The sequence below is a fragment of the Lolium perenne genome, chromosome 3 (genome assembly GCF_019359855.2).
Source record: "Lolium perenne isolate Kyuss_39 chromosome 3, Kyuss_2.0, whole genome shotgun sequence".
NCBI lineage: Eukaryota > Viridiplantae > Streptophyta > Magnoliopsida > Poales > Poaceae > Lolium > Lolium perenne.
This window is the reverse complement of record NC_067246.2, coordinates 93,618,488-93,631,376: the sequence shown is the minus strand read 5'-3', so window position 1 is coordinate 93,631,376 and position 12,889 is coordinate 93,618,488. Positions and strand designations below refer to the sequence as shown.

At 46.5% G+C, this 12,889-nt stretch overlaps 1 protein-coding gene across 1 annotated transcript; it reads right to left on the bottom strand.

Annotated features, from left to right (window-relative positions):
* Positions 1 to 1,815: 1,815 nt before the first annotated feature.
* LOC127338290 (uncharacterized) lies at positions 1,816 to 3,773 on the bottom strand. Its single transcript, XM_051364472.2, has 7 exons — positions 3,528 to 3,773; positions 3,131 to 3,285; positions 2,866 to 3,012; positions 2,605 to 2,754; positions 2,323 to 2,507; positions 2,182 to 2,235; positions 1,816 to 2,096 (listed from the first exon to the last, which is right to left on the bottom strand). Exons 1-7 carry the CDS (start codon positions 3,679 to 3,681, stop codon positions 1,949 to 1,951), a joined length of 993 nt encoding a protein of 330 aa, XP_051220432.1. The 5' UTR covers positions 3,682 to 3,773; the 3' UTR covers positions 1,816 to 1,948.
* Between the last annotated feature and the right edge of the window lie 9,116 nt (positions 3,774 to 12,889).

Genomic DNA, 12,889 nt, shown 5'->3' with positions numbered 1-12,889 from the left:
CGACATTGCCTTTTGGATCCTCTTCATTGTCATCGTGCGGTAATCCTTGTTGACTAGCTTGCCCTCATCAAACTCCGCCTTGATCCTCGCCCAATATTTCCCGCACTTTTGGTTGGAGCCGATGACGGAGTGATGGCTCACCGTCGACCACGACTCGAAGAGACATTCATCCTCCAGAACCTTCCACTTGGGGCCTCGTGTGCCTGAGGCCGCCTTCTTCTTCCTCACGCCGTCCGCGTCAACCTCCATGAGATCCTCTGCATCCTCCGCGGCATCCTCGTCCTCGTCGTCCTCTTCATCGTCCTCCACCCCTCGTCCTCCCCCTCGTCCTCCTCCTCCTCACTACCGCCGCCCTCGAATTCGAGCGGACCCCTGCGGCCAGTGAACGGGGCGCCGTCTGCAACGGGGCCTGGCTGGCGCTGGGGTGCTGGGTCGTACGCCGGGGAGTAGAAAAGGGCGTTGGGGTTGAAGCCGCCATGCGGCAGCGCATCCTCGTACCGCGGCGACAAGTTCGGTGTCACGCACCCGGGAGTGGCAGAAGGGCCATCGTTGAAGAAATCGGGTGTCGACGGGGACACCACTCCCGAAATGTGTGGGTTGCCCGATGTACTCCATGGGCTTGCGTTGGTAGCAGAGATACACGCGGCCAACGCCTTCTGGTGCACACGCGCCGCCACCGACTTCTTCTCCTGCTGCACCACCCACCGTCCCCTCCGCTCCGCCGTCAACAACTTGCGCCGCAAACAGTCTTGCTCCCACCTTTCGTTGGTCCAGCCTTCCGGCTTCTTCCTCGCTGCCGGCGCCTTCCGCGGCTTCGCGAAGGACGCCTTCGGCCCTTTCGTCGCTGCCTCATTGCCCGGCGGCTTGGTATCCGCTTTCTTGGCCATTTTTTTGGGGCCTGTTGGCGGCGCCATGGATGGGAGAGGGTAGCGGCGGCGGGAGGGAGAGAGTAACGACGACGGGAGGGAGAAATGAATCGGCGGGAGAGGCGGTGAAATCCTTTGGGAGCGTAGAAATGTGCGGCGGGAGAGGCGCGATGTGGCGGGAGGGGGTTCAAATTTTTATGTGTCGCTGACGCGTCGGGCCGGCCACTCCCCGCCTCGCTTTTCGTTGTGTCCGGCCCGCCCGGAGCATCTCTTGTGGACCGGGGACAGGCTCGGGGCGCCGGACGTCGTATTGGGCTGCGCCGGATGGAAGGAGGCTTTGGGGCGCGCGGCTGGGAACGAAAAATTGTCCGGCCCGCCCCAAGTACCTTTAGAGGACGCTATGGGGAACGCAGCTGAGGATGATCCAAGTGTTAGCCGACGAGAAAACAGTGACGGGTGACAATTACTGCATAGAATACTTCCTGGTTCATTGCTCCTTTGAAGTACATTATCTGTGGTTCAGTAAAGCCCTTAGGTTTAATAGAGTAAGCATGAAATCATATATATCAATAGAAAGGAAAGGGCTAATAGTAATAAGAAAAGAGTCTTGCACAATATTAAATCTCTTTTGCTAGTTCTAGATTGACCGGGAATTAAGTTAGTTCTAGATCGACCCTAGGACCGTTAAATTTGCATCACGATTTGCGCACATGAGAATTGCATACGGGTGTGCAATTGCACATCCTTTTTACGAGTTGCACATGAATAACACATGAAAACAGATGACATCATCAAAGCAGAAAATAAAGTTAGTTCTAGGTCAACCATCCATATTAAATAGACGCAGCTTTATGTTTTATAAGAGGCATATAATCACACACTAATCTTGAAAACAGAATTGAAGAAAAATCACATGTTTGTCATCAAGACATATTCAACTAAAAATATGTAAGCTAATTATCACATTAATTAGAAAAGGGCCATTTAATTAAGTTGCACTAACAATGGATAGCTTAGATGTCTGCCAAAGCTATGTCAACAGTTCACAGCAATTCGGCAACAAAAAAGGAATTAAAACTTCCTTATAAGCAACAAAAGGAATTAGGTCTTCTTGATCTCTTCCTCTTCCTCTTCCTCTTTCCATTTCCAAGCTTGTTCTTTGCACAACGTTCATTTGTATCCTTTGGCTTTTCATTTGCATTGGGTTTCAACTCCACCACAGTGCTGTCTCTGATGACAGTAAAGCACAACAAGTTAACACTTCCCCCAAGCAATATGAATTCAACAAGAAAAAACCAACAAAATTTCAATATACCTTATAGGCTTCTCCGATTTCTCAGCTTTGAATCCCTCAACACTACTGTTATCCCTAGTAACAGTAAAGCACAATAAATAGACATAGACACTTTCCCCCAAAAACATATGTGCAATTACAGAAACAAGAAAATCAATATACCCTCTAAGCGAACTGGCATGCTCATCCACTGTACCAGCAATTTCACGAGCAAAGAAATTTTCAAGTTTTTCTAGAAGTGGAACAACAGCCTCTCGGATAAATCCACACTCTAATTCTTCTACACCGATGTCGGTGTTCCCTCGATTCATCAACCTACGCACAGAGATAGTCTCCTTCATCGTACCCTTCAATCCAACCATTGTTGCGACAAAATTAGTAAGTCTCGCTAGATATATATAACCGAGATGCAGTTTGTTCTGGTAGAGGCATGGGCATACATACCAGAAGGGAAGCAGCAATGACATCAGATTCAGACCCTTGGTAGTGCGTAAGATGCAGGGCACTCTGCCGGATATAGCTCGAAAAGACGGATATGTGCTTGAAATGATCTCTTTGCAAGTCAGACATCAGCTTGGCCTCCTCCGGCATACACTTAAACAAGAGTTTTCTCAATTAGCGCAAACAAATTAATAAGCATCAAAAACTAAAATGAATAAATTAAGTAGAACACTGGTTGATCTGATTTATTAGGCAGGCATATACCATCAATCCAGCAGTTGCAGCAACCGATTTAACCCCTGAGTTGAAAACACAGATTGCTCGCTCCTGGATACTGTCGCTCAAGGTTATGTCTTCAGCACTGAGATCTTTTGCATGAATCATGCGATACCTCCTCTCCATCTTGAGACACTTGACACCATTGTTTTGCAGCGATGCAAAGAAGTTATTAGCAACACAATCTATCAAATAAGGTAAGCTAGGGCACCAGTATTTCTTACAACATATATGGGCAGGAGGAAGAACTTACGTAACGGGCAGCTTCTTGACTCCTGGTGCAAAGAAAAGCAACATTTCGATTGAAATACTCCTTTAGATATTGCATAAAAGTGGGCCACTCAACAATAGTATCTGACACCTCATAGATCACCAGCCTGCTCCATCCCCATGCTCTATCCATGAGATCTTCAAATGGTAGAAGTATACTAGTCAGAGGATTAGTACCGGACTCAACAAATTATAGAACTTCTATAAAACCAGAAGCATCAACTACAAAAATTAAACGTATCGAAAAGCCAATAAAAATGGAGCAAATTCAGGAAGGATCGAATCTTTTCAGCAATGCATGTCAAATGTTGGCATAACCTTTCTCAATATGATAACAAAACAGAATCTCATCACGGGAGAATAAACAGAAATCCTCATACCTGGGTACAGAACGATTTCCGTTGGCGGTGGTGTCTTGTATCTCCCCATGGTATTTTCCATGTCCTCGATCCAAGCCAGCATGTTTTTCCTCTCCTCACGCTTCCGCCACTCGTTTTCATCAACGACACCAGCATGATTAGATGGTCTCCCCATCGACTATCTACTGTCTTGGGGATCTAGGGTTTTCAAGATGGGATTGGATCAGGGAAGAGGAAAACGAGACGCGATTTCGAACTTATAGTGGCGCGGACGAGGGGAAACAGGCAAATACGGGGAGGGAGGCCTTCCCACCGGTGGGCCGGTCCGATAAGGGCTTGTTCGGCAGGGTTTGCTGAGTATAATCCTCGCCCCATCTGAAAACTCAACAAAACGCGAATGGGCCGTTCGGTCGGCCGGTTTCAGACTTTCGGTAGGCGTCAGTCCGGGCAATCCCTGAAACACGTCAGTTTGGAGTGTAAACAAAACGCTCCACTCCCCTCGCGTTTTGGGCGGGCTGCACCAGGAACGGTTGAAAACATCGCTGATTAGTTGAGACGCTTGGACGCTTCGCTCATTAGTTGAGCCAATGTTTTTTTTTTCGAGGAAACCAAGATCTTTACTATTAAAGTGAAACATGTAATGTCACACGCTTCCCCTTGATGTCACACTTTCTCTTGATGTCACACTTCCTCCTATTTACGGAACAAATGCCACCACAGTCAAACCATTTACCCAACCCCAAAAGTGTGATCGCAAATGTCTAACCAACTCCCGCCTCCGGTTCCCCCGCCGTAGGAAGTTGCCAGCGCACCTCTGTACCAGCTCCACCGGCCGGTGCCCGTGTGATTGCCCCCGTGCGCCTGAATTCTCCAGCCTTGTACATGCACCGACGGACTTCTTCAAGGAGGACCTCGCGGGAGCTGGGGCGGGACCAGAGGAGGGCCAAGAGGAGGAATCGGAGGCAGAAACGATGTATACGCCTTCCACATCTCGATACATAGGCGGAGCAGAGCACAAGATCGCCGCATCTCGGCAACTACTCGGCTTCACAAGGCACGGGCAGGCACTGTTGTGTCGACGCAAGGGAGAGGCATCCAGTCTTCATGCTGTTAGCTTCTGTTCCGATTTCACATCCGGTTTGTATCTACAAACCAGGTGCCTTCAAGAGCTCTCCATCTGACACCTATGTCATTTTCTGTGAGGCCAAGATGGGGGATCTCAGCTCACAGCTGCAGTCACAGGTCGCTGATCAATTCAAGACCATGTTCTTAGCGACGTCTACCCTAGCGCTTCGTCAACAGGTCCCATTCAGAACCAGCAGGTCACGTCAACCCCGACTGGACGCCATACACAGGTCGCACAGTTCTAGCGTGTGGTTACCGGCTGCCCCATCCGCCTTCTAGCTTGCCAAGATCTACTAGATCGTTGCCGAGCATCTCGATTTGGTAGAGATAGTAGTATAGTGTACAAACAGTAGTTTGGCGAAGAGATCAATTGGTCCATTGCTTATTGAAAAACGGGTTTAAGAAGGTAATGCAAGTATGTCAAAGACTTTTCATTTGTATTTCTAGATTACTATTTTTGAAGGTCTATTTCTGGATCATCTCACAAGTTTGTGTGAGCATACTGGTCAGTGGCCAAGTAAAATCCTACTACTGAATTAAGCAGAAAACATGTGTATTATTAATCAAGTTACTCTATTTACTTCCTTAGTATTTTATATTTTTTGTATTATCAGGAATTGATAAGATTCATAGGTGCTATATCATCTCATTAGAAGATCTAGCCTACGCAGATGTGCACGCCGGCGAGGTGAGTGGTGACACGCTCCGAGGAGGTCACTTTGGCCAGGAGCATGGACGACAATGAGGATAGGCCCCTGCCCAATGTACATCAGCCGGTTGGATTGATCGATGAAGCTGATGTTACGGAGCACCGCGCCAGTCTCTGATGGTGTAATCTGTCAACGTGGTTCCGCTATGGCTCGGATCAAGCGCATCTTGTTTACAAGTCAAAGCATGCAATCCATTCGACCAATTCACTTCTGAATGCTCTGATGACTTGGTTCCTTTTTCTTTGACTGCTGAAGTTTAGTTTATACATACACACGGCAATTTAATCAGCCAATGTTTAACTTAACTTTTTTTTGTTAATAATAGTACTCACGGTTTGAAGAGGGTGACGATTGGAAGGATTCTCCATTCAGGTGTTACAAGGTATAGCTGATGTTCATCTCCATAGCTGTAGAGGAGCATGCCTCTGGTGAGACAGATATTTCAAAGCAATTTCAAGAACTATATATTTGTTAGCGATTCTTATTGGGTTATGCTTTAGAAACACTTGATTCCATTTTGTTTTCAGTCTGGTGATGTAGGACTGGGGAAAAAAATCAGTACTATGTATGGTTATTCATAGTGCATTGAAGATATACCTCTAGAAAAATTCTTGTTGCAAACTTGGAATAATTTATATTTATTGTTCCTGGAGGTGAGGATATAATTTTAATGTTCTCATGTCAATGTCAATGTCAATATCTGTTTTCCTTGAATCAACCTATATATGCACAATGATTTTGTCTCTCGTGGTTAGCCAAATATTTTCAAATGAAATAAGTAAAGAATAGAGAAAAAAATAAGTCGGAGATAGAAGAGCCCAGATTCCAAATGAAGAAATGGAAACTCGGAAACTACTTTAAGATGCAGCAATGGTGAGCTTACCTTCAACGCGGTAACACCATACGAATCAAACTTTCAGCAATAAGCCACCGAAATAATCCAAATTCATTACATTCAATTCTTTTTATCCATCATTTTGCCCATCTACAATGCATGTATTGTATCATAAATAGCTACGACACACATATAGAAAAAATGGGGCAGCAGCATATATAACCATATATTGTTGAACATTCCATGTATTGGAGCATATTATTGATTTTTTTCTCAAAATCGAAGTGGGCTTGAGCATATCACAGAAGGGCACCATGTTCTTCTCAGCTTGCAAAAATCGGAGCTGAAAGAGGCAAAATCGGTGGGAAAGGTGCCAAGGTCGAAATGGATACGGAATGATTTCTTGATTCCCGCCGATGGGCATGATTTTTATTGCCACCGCGCCTCTCCCAGCACCACCACACATGTGAGAAGCCGCCACGGCCCCTGGTTCCAACTGCCCCCTCCCCTTGTTCCCACCGCACCGCCCTTAGTTCCTCGCGCATGCTCGTCTGAGAGGGAGTTGGGCTGTGCGGGGTGAGGATAGAGGCCAATTATTTTTCGGTCGACTCGGTGAGGGTAGTGACTAGCGAGCGGTTCCACCAATTTGGTTTCCTTCGCATTGCGGATATATTAGGGCATGTACAATGGTAGGGAAGACACATCTTCTCTTAGTAGTCCATGTCATCTAGAGAGGATGATAAATATAATCGGTACAATGCATTATCTTTTATTGTCATCCCTTACAATAAATGATAATTAATTATTTTTAGTAGGAAATTATGTGACTAAGGGAAGAAAATTCGTACAATGGAAAAATAGTCTTCTCCTATTTCATAAGAGATCATCCCTTAGCTAAGGGAAGACAACCTTCTTTCCCTTCATTCTCTCTCCTCCAACTAAGCAAAAATCTGATGTGGCAAGCGGAAGGGAAGGCTGACATCACCCCATTGTACGTGCCCTTAGACCTATATCCCCTTTTGAGTAACCACTTGGTCCTGTTCCTGCTCCACAACCAAACACAAGAATTGGTTCTAGGCATGGAATGATTCCATAACATTCTACTCGATTTCACAACCAAACACACCCTAAGAGAATGAGAGGGTTCTTGCTTCCCGAAAGAGAGATAAGTCAAGAAACATGCGAGACCGTTTATCACGTCGATGGTACATTTGTTGTTTGGGAATGAACATGTGTCATCGGTCGACATATATGTTCGAAATATAAAACAATTATTTGATCAATGCTTTTAACAATCATTTTTCTTTTTGAGCGGGCCGTGGCGAAGCACGGGCATTCAACTAGTAATATTAAAGGAGGAACCTTACAGAAAGGAACCCAACAAAGATGAAAAATACAATCCAGTCCTTCTGCAACACAAGGACGCCAGCATGGAGCAGGACGTGCCGGCGGCGCACCGCCGCCGCGTCTTCCTTCAAGCCTTGGATCAGAAGACGTCCCCTGACGGACGGGAAGTCGCCGAACCTCAAACTCCGTGGAGCCTCCACCCAAATCCAGCTGCATCTTCGTCTTCCTTCAACATCATCGGCTTCGAAATCGTCAACCCAGATCCGCCGCCACGCGAACCCCGGGAGGGGGATGGCGCTCCCACCAGATCTCCTGATCTGGGGAAGCAGAGGGGGCCGGCACACCACCGCGGACCTCCACCGAACTCCGCCGCCGAAGGAAGCGTGTACCTGCACCAAAAGCACCACCGGCGACCCAACCTCCTCCATGAGCCAATGTTTTGGAGAGAGGGATTATACGGATCTGGATGGAAGAGGGATATGAGGGGATTGGGTGACTGAGGTGTTTTCACCCAAAACACGGTGGCTAATACACTAAAATACACACAAATCTACCTCTGTCGAACAAGGCCTAAGGTGCGAAGTGGGGGTTTTCTTTCGTTCGTTCCTTTTTTTTGTTGCGTTCATAAGGAGCCTGTTTGGTAGCCTGGCTGATTTTCTGCACTACCTCGCCAGTGAAAATAACGCACACATTTCTGACGGGCCACGGGTCAGAAATGGCCTGTCGTTTGGTAGGCCGCGAAGAGTTTTTTCTGTTCCGTGGAGATTTGAGCTTTGGCCGTTTGGTAGGTCGGTTTTGAGGTCAAGTAGCAGCCCAAAACGTGAATGCTGCTATTTGGTTGCAACCCAAAATCAGCTTTTGGTTACCTCTTCCCTTCATTGATAAGGTTACCAGTGATCAATAGCGTACAAGCAAGCACACAATGCAAGATACTAGAAAGATCATAGACGACACGAAATAGATTTAGTACTCGACACGATATGACACATGTTCAGACACCATAGTTCAAACACAACACCATTGGATAGGAGATACATAATACCAGCAACGGCACAATACCAGCAGAGCTTCAGACTTCTTCTTCGAAGAAAACACACCTGGTGGCATCACCATGGTCCGGGCACCTGGTCATCACCTCAGTGCAGGTGTGGTCGAAGATGACCACACTGTACTCGAAAGAGGACACCTTCTTCAAGGTGAGGAACTGGCCTATCTTGAGCTAATGGGCGATGGTGAAGGCTGCCCACCCTTGGTCGATGAATGCGTCGTTGCCTTCTTTCCTCGTAGTCATCCTCCAGCTGCAGCCAATGTTGCTGCATACGATGATGTTCAAAGGGATGGGTCCGAACCACTTGAGGAACTTGGTAGGGATTAGGAGCTTCCCGAAGGTGGGCTTGAAGATGATCTAGAGGAAGTGGTCCAACCCTACGTCTTCGTGGATGTGGATGACGTTAGCCTTCCTTCCTCGACACTTCTTAGACGGTCCCTCGCTGGGAACCTCTGCAGGTGCCCCAAGCTGGATCTTCTCACTCTGCACCAAAAGCACATGTCGTTAGAGGTGGCTGCTCACAACTAGATGAACAAGCACATAAAAACATTAGCGAAGCCTCATATATTGGGTCACACGACAGCTCAAGGGACTGTCCACAAACTAAGTCTAATGTGCAAGAAATGCGACACACACGACTAAGTTTGAGAGCAACACCTTGCCTTCCATAGTGCCATATTTAAATCATTGGTCAATGCAGAATTGCAGAAGCAGAAAAGGCCTCATACATTGGGTCACAAGGCAACTAAAGGGAGTGGCCACAAACTAAGTGTACTGTGCAACGAATGTGGCACACGTGACTAAGTTTGAGGGCACCATCTTAGCTTTCACAGTTTCATATTTAAATCATTGGCCAATGCAGAAGAAAAACCAACAGATGTCTCATACATTGGGTCACACGGTAGGCAAATGGACTGTCCCAAAACTAAGTCTAGTGTGCAAGGAAAGTGCCACACACGACTAAGTTTGAGGGCACAACCTTGCCTTCCATTGTGCCATACTTGAATCATTGACCAAACGCGGAAGACAAACCAAAAATAGACCTCATACATTGGGTCACACCGGCAGGCAAAGGGCATATCCGCAAACTAAGTCTAGTGTGCAAGGAATATGTCACACACGACTAAGTTTGACGGCAGCACCTTGCCTTCTATTGTGCCATACTTGAATCTTTTGCCAATGCAAAATTGAAGAGGCAGAAACATGCAAAGAAATGTAACATAAGCCTCATAGTATGAGGACATATGGAAGAGATCTTCAATCAAAACCAATGGTGTGGTCATGTTCACTAATGTCATAGGTTCCGATCAATCATCTCTCCTTACTATGATCCCTAGTTATAATCATCGGCCTAGTTCACTCACAAACAACACAAGTACCAGTTCAAATAGAGGGTAGAGTGCATTAGAAGTGATACTTAGTGTATATTACAAATGCTACTTAGTGTACATTACAAATTCTATCTAGATCAACCATTAGCAGAATCTCCTACACTACATCTCCAACAGATTCATCACTCATCACAAATAGCTCTGATTTTCTTGAGCCTTTTCTTGTTTGCAAAATTCACTTGGAGCGGATCAGATATGTCATACTCTAACTTTTTCTTTTCAGCCAATAACACCTTTCTTTCTGCCTCCCATTCCTGTTTCTTACACCTTATAATTTTTGCTTGAGTTCTCTACACTTCCTTGAGCAGAGCAACCTCGTTATTCAAATCGTCTAGCTCGTCTTGCGCTCGGGTCTGAACAAACTAGGCTACTCAGCTTAATCTTTGGCACAACAATCACAACATGCAAAACCACATCATAAAAAACTCTTCCCTGTTTGCATATACAGTAAAATCAGACAGTTTGACCAATCTCAATCCGATCTAGAATGGATCTATGATGTCTACGCACGCTTCTATTCCTGTAGACAGTGTTGGGCCTCCAAGAGCAGATGTTTGTAGAACAGCAGCAAGTTTCCCTTAAGTGGATCACCCAAGGTTTAGAGAAAATTCCTTTTATGACACTCTCTTAAAATCAAGTTCCTTATTTGACACTGGCCCAAAATTTCTTCCCTATATGACATCTTGCCTTAATTTGTTTCCTCCTGTGACATCGCCGTTTGTTCCGTCACAATGTTCCGTCAAAATTCTCAGGCACGGACAAAAATAGCCCTGTGCTAATCGAACCGAAGCTAGCGACCCGACCGAATCCGTTCCTCTCCTCCCGTTGTTGTGTCGTCCCCACCCAATTGAGCCCTAGCGGCAGCAGCGGAGTGCTCGCTCGTTGCAGCGGTGGCGTGAGTTGAGGACCCATGGACCAAGGTGTGGATACGGGTGGTGGGCCAGGCACGGATGTGGGGGTCGGAGCAAGCATAACGATGGACGGCGACCCAGGCACGGGGATGGCGGCCAAGGCGCGGCGGCGGGAGGTAACGGCGGGGCGGCCGCTTTGGAGCGCTCGTTGGCGAGCTGTGCTGTTGGCGCAGGCCTTGGCGCCACTGTAGAGACCTCATCGGCGACCTGTGCTGGGGCGCAAGTCATGGCGCGGCTGCGGGCAGCAGCACGGCTGTAGGGTCGGCTTCAGGTTGCAATGCTCATCTATACTGCACTTGGGCGTCGCCGCTACAGGGGTCATTGTTCCAATTGATCTCCAAATGCAGTAGGAGTAGAAGGAGGAGCATAGCACCTCACATCGAGTAGCTATTTGCTGAATAGGAGTAGAATTGATCTCCACGAATCGATCTTCAGGTTGCCATGCTCATCTATATGTTCGGTTACCAAATTATGTGGTCTCAAATGGTGTTGTACAGATTTTTTTTTGTCATATTATGCACCAGGGGTAAAATGGTATTTTCATGTCCTTCTTTAACACTGTTGGTGAGTAAAATGCACTGTAGTGTCACAGGAGGAAACAAATTAAGACAAGATGTCATGTAGGGAAGAAAATTTTGTCTAGTGTCAAATAAGGAACCTGGTTTTAAGGGAGTGTCATATAAGGAATTTTCTCCAAGGTTTATCGAACTCAGGGAGGTAGAGGTCAGAGATATCCCTCTCAAGCAACCCTGCAATTAAGATACAAGAAGTCTCTTGTGTCCCCAACACACCTAATACACTTGTCATATGTATAGGTGCACTAGTTCGGCGAAGAGATAGTGAAATACAGGTAACATGGATGATTATAAGTAGTAATTGCAATCTGAAATAAAGATGGCAGCAAGCAAACATGTAGCAGAACTTGTTGGAAACGGTGTTCCAATGCTTAGAAACAAGCCCTAGGGATCATACTTTCCCTAGTGGACACTCTCAACAATGATCACATAATTGAATAAATAAATGCTACTCTCAAACACTCTCTTGTTGGATGACAAACACCATTCATTGCGTAGGGCTACAAAAGCACACCTCAAGCTGGAGTAAACAAGCTCCACAACTTCATAAAGGAATCACACACGATGCGCACACTGTCACCATCACACCGTGGAGAGTAACTCCGGAGTTCAGATTAAAGTAACCTCTAGAGTGCATAATAGACAAGAGTAACATCTACATATTCAACTAGATCACAAAGCTCATGATCACATAAAGATCACACCATGGGAGAGAGAGATGAACCACATAGCTACCGGTAGAGCCCTCAGCCTCGGGGGAGAACTACTCCCTCCTCATCATGGGAGACAGCAACAGCGATGAAGATGGCGATGGAGTCGATGGAGATGGATTCCGGGGGCACTTCCCCGTCCCGGCGGCGTGCCGGAACAGAGACTTCTGTCCCCTGAACTTGTCTTCACGATGGCGGAGGCTACGGAACTCTTCGTGGAATATGACTGATGCCGTTAGGGTTTTCGGAGACGAAGGAATATATAGGCGAAGGGGCAGCGTCGGAGGAGCCAGGGGGTGGCCTCCCCACACTTGGGCGCGCTAGGAGGGTGGGCCGCGCCGCCCTATGGGGTGGCCCCCCTGCTGGCCGTCTCCGACTCTTCTTCGATGTTCTGGAACCCTCCATGGAAAATAGGGCCATGGGCTTTTGTTTCGTCCAATTCCGAGAATATTTCCTGTGTAGAATTTCTGAAACCAAAAACAACAGAAAACAGGAACTGGCGCTTCGGCATCTTGTTAATAGGTTAGTCCTGGAAAATGCATAAAAATGATATAAAGTGTGAGTAAAACATGCAGGTATTGTCATAAAACAAGCATGGAACATAATAAATTATAAATACATTGGAGACGTATCAAGCATCCCCAAGCTTAGTTCCTACTCGTCCTCGAGTAGGTAAACGATAAAAAGAATAATTTCTGAAGTGACATGCTACCAACATAATCTTGATCAAT

Coding starts and splice junctions, on each gene's coding strand:
- LOC127338290 (XM_051364472.2), bottom strand. CDS start 3,681: ATGGGGAGACCATCTAATCATGCTGGTGTCGTTGATGAAAACGAGTGG. Junction 2,755..2,865: donor CTGCAACTGCTGGATTGATG/GTATATGCCTGC, acceptor CTCTTGTTTAAG/TGTATGCCGGAGGAGGCCAA. Junction 2,236..2,322: donor CATGCCAGTTCGCTTAGAGG/GTATATTGATTT, acceptor TACTGTTACTAG/GGATAACAGTAGTGTTGAGG.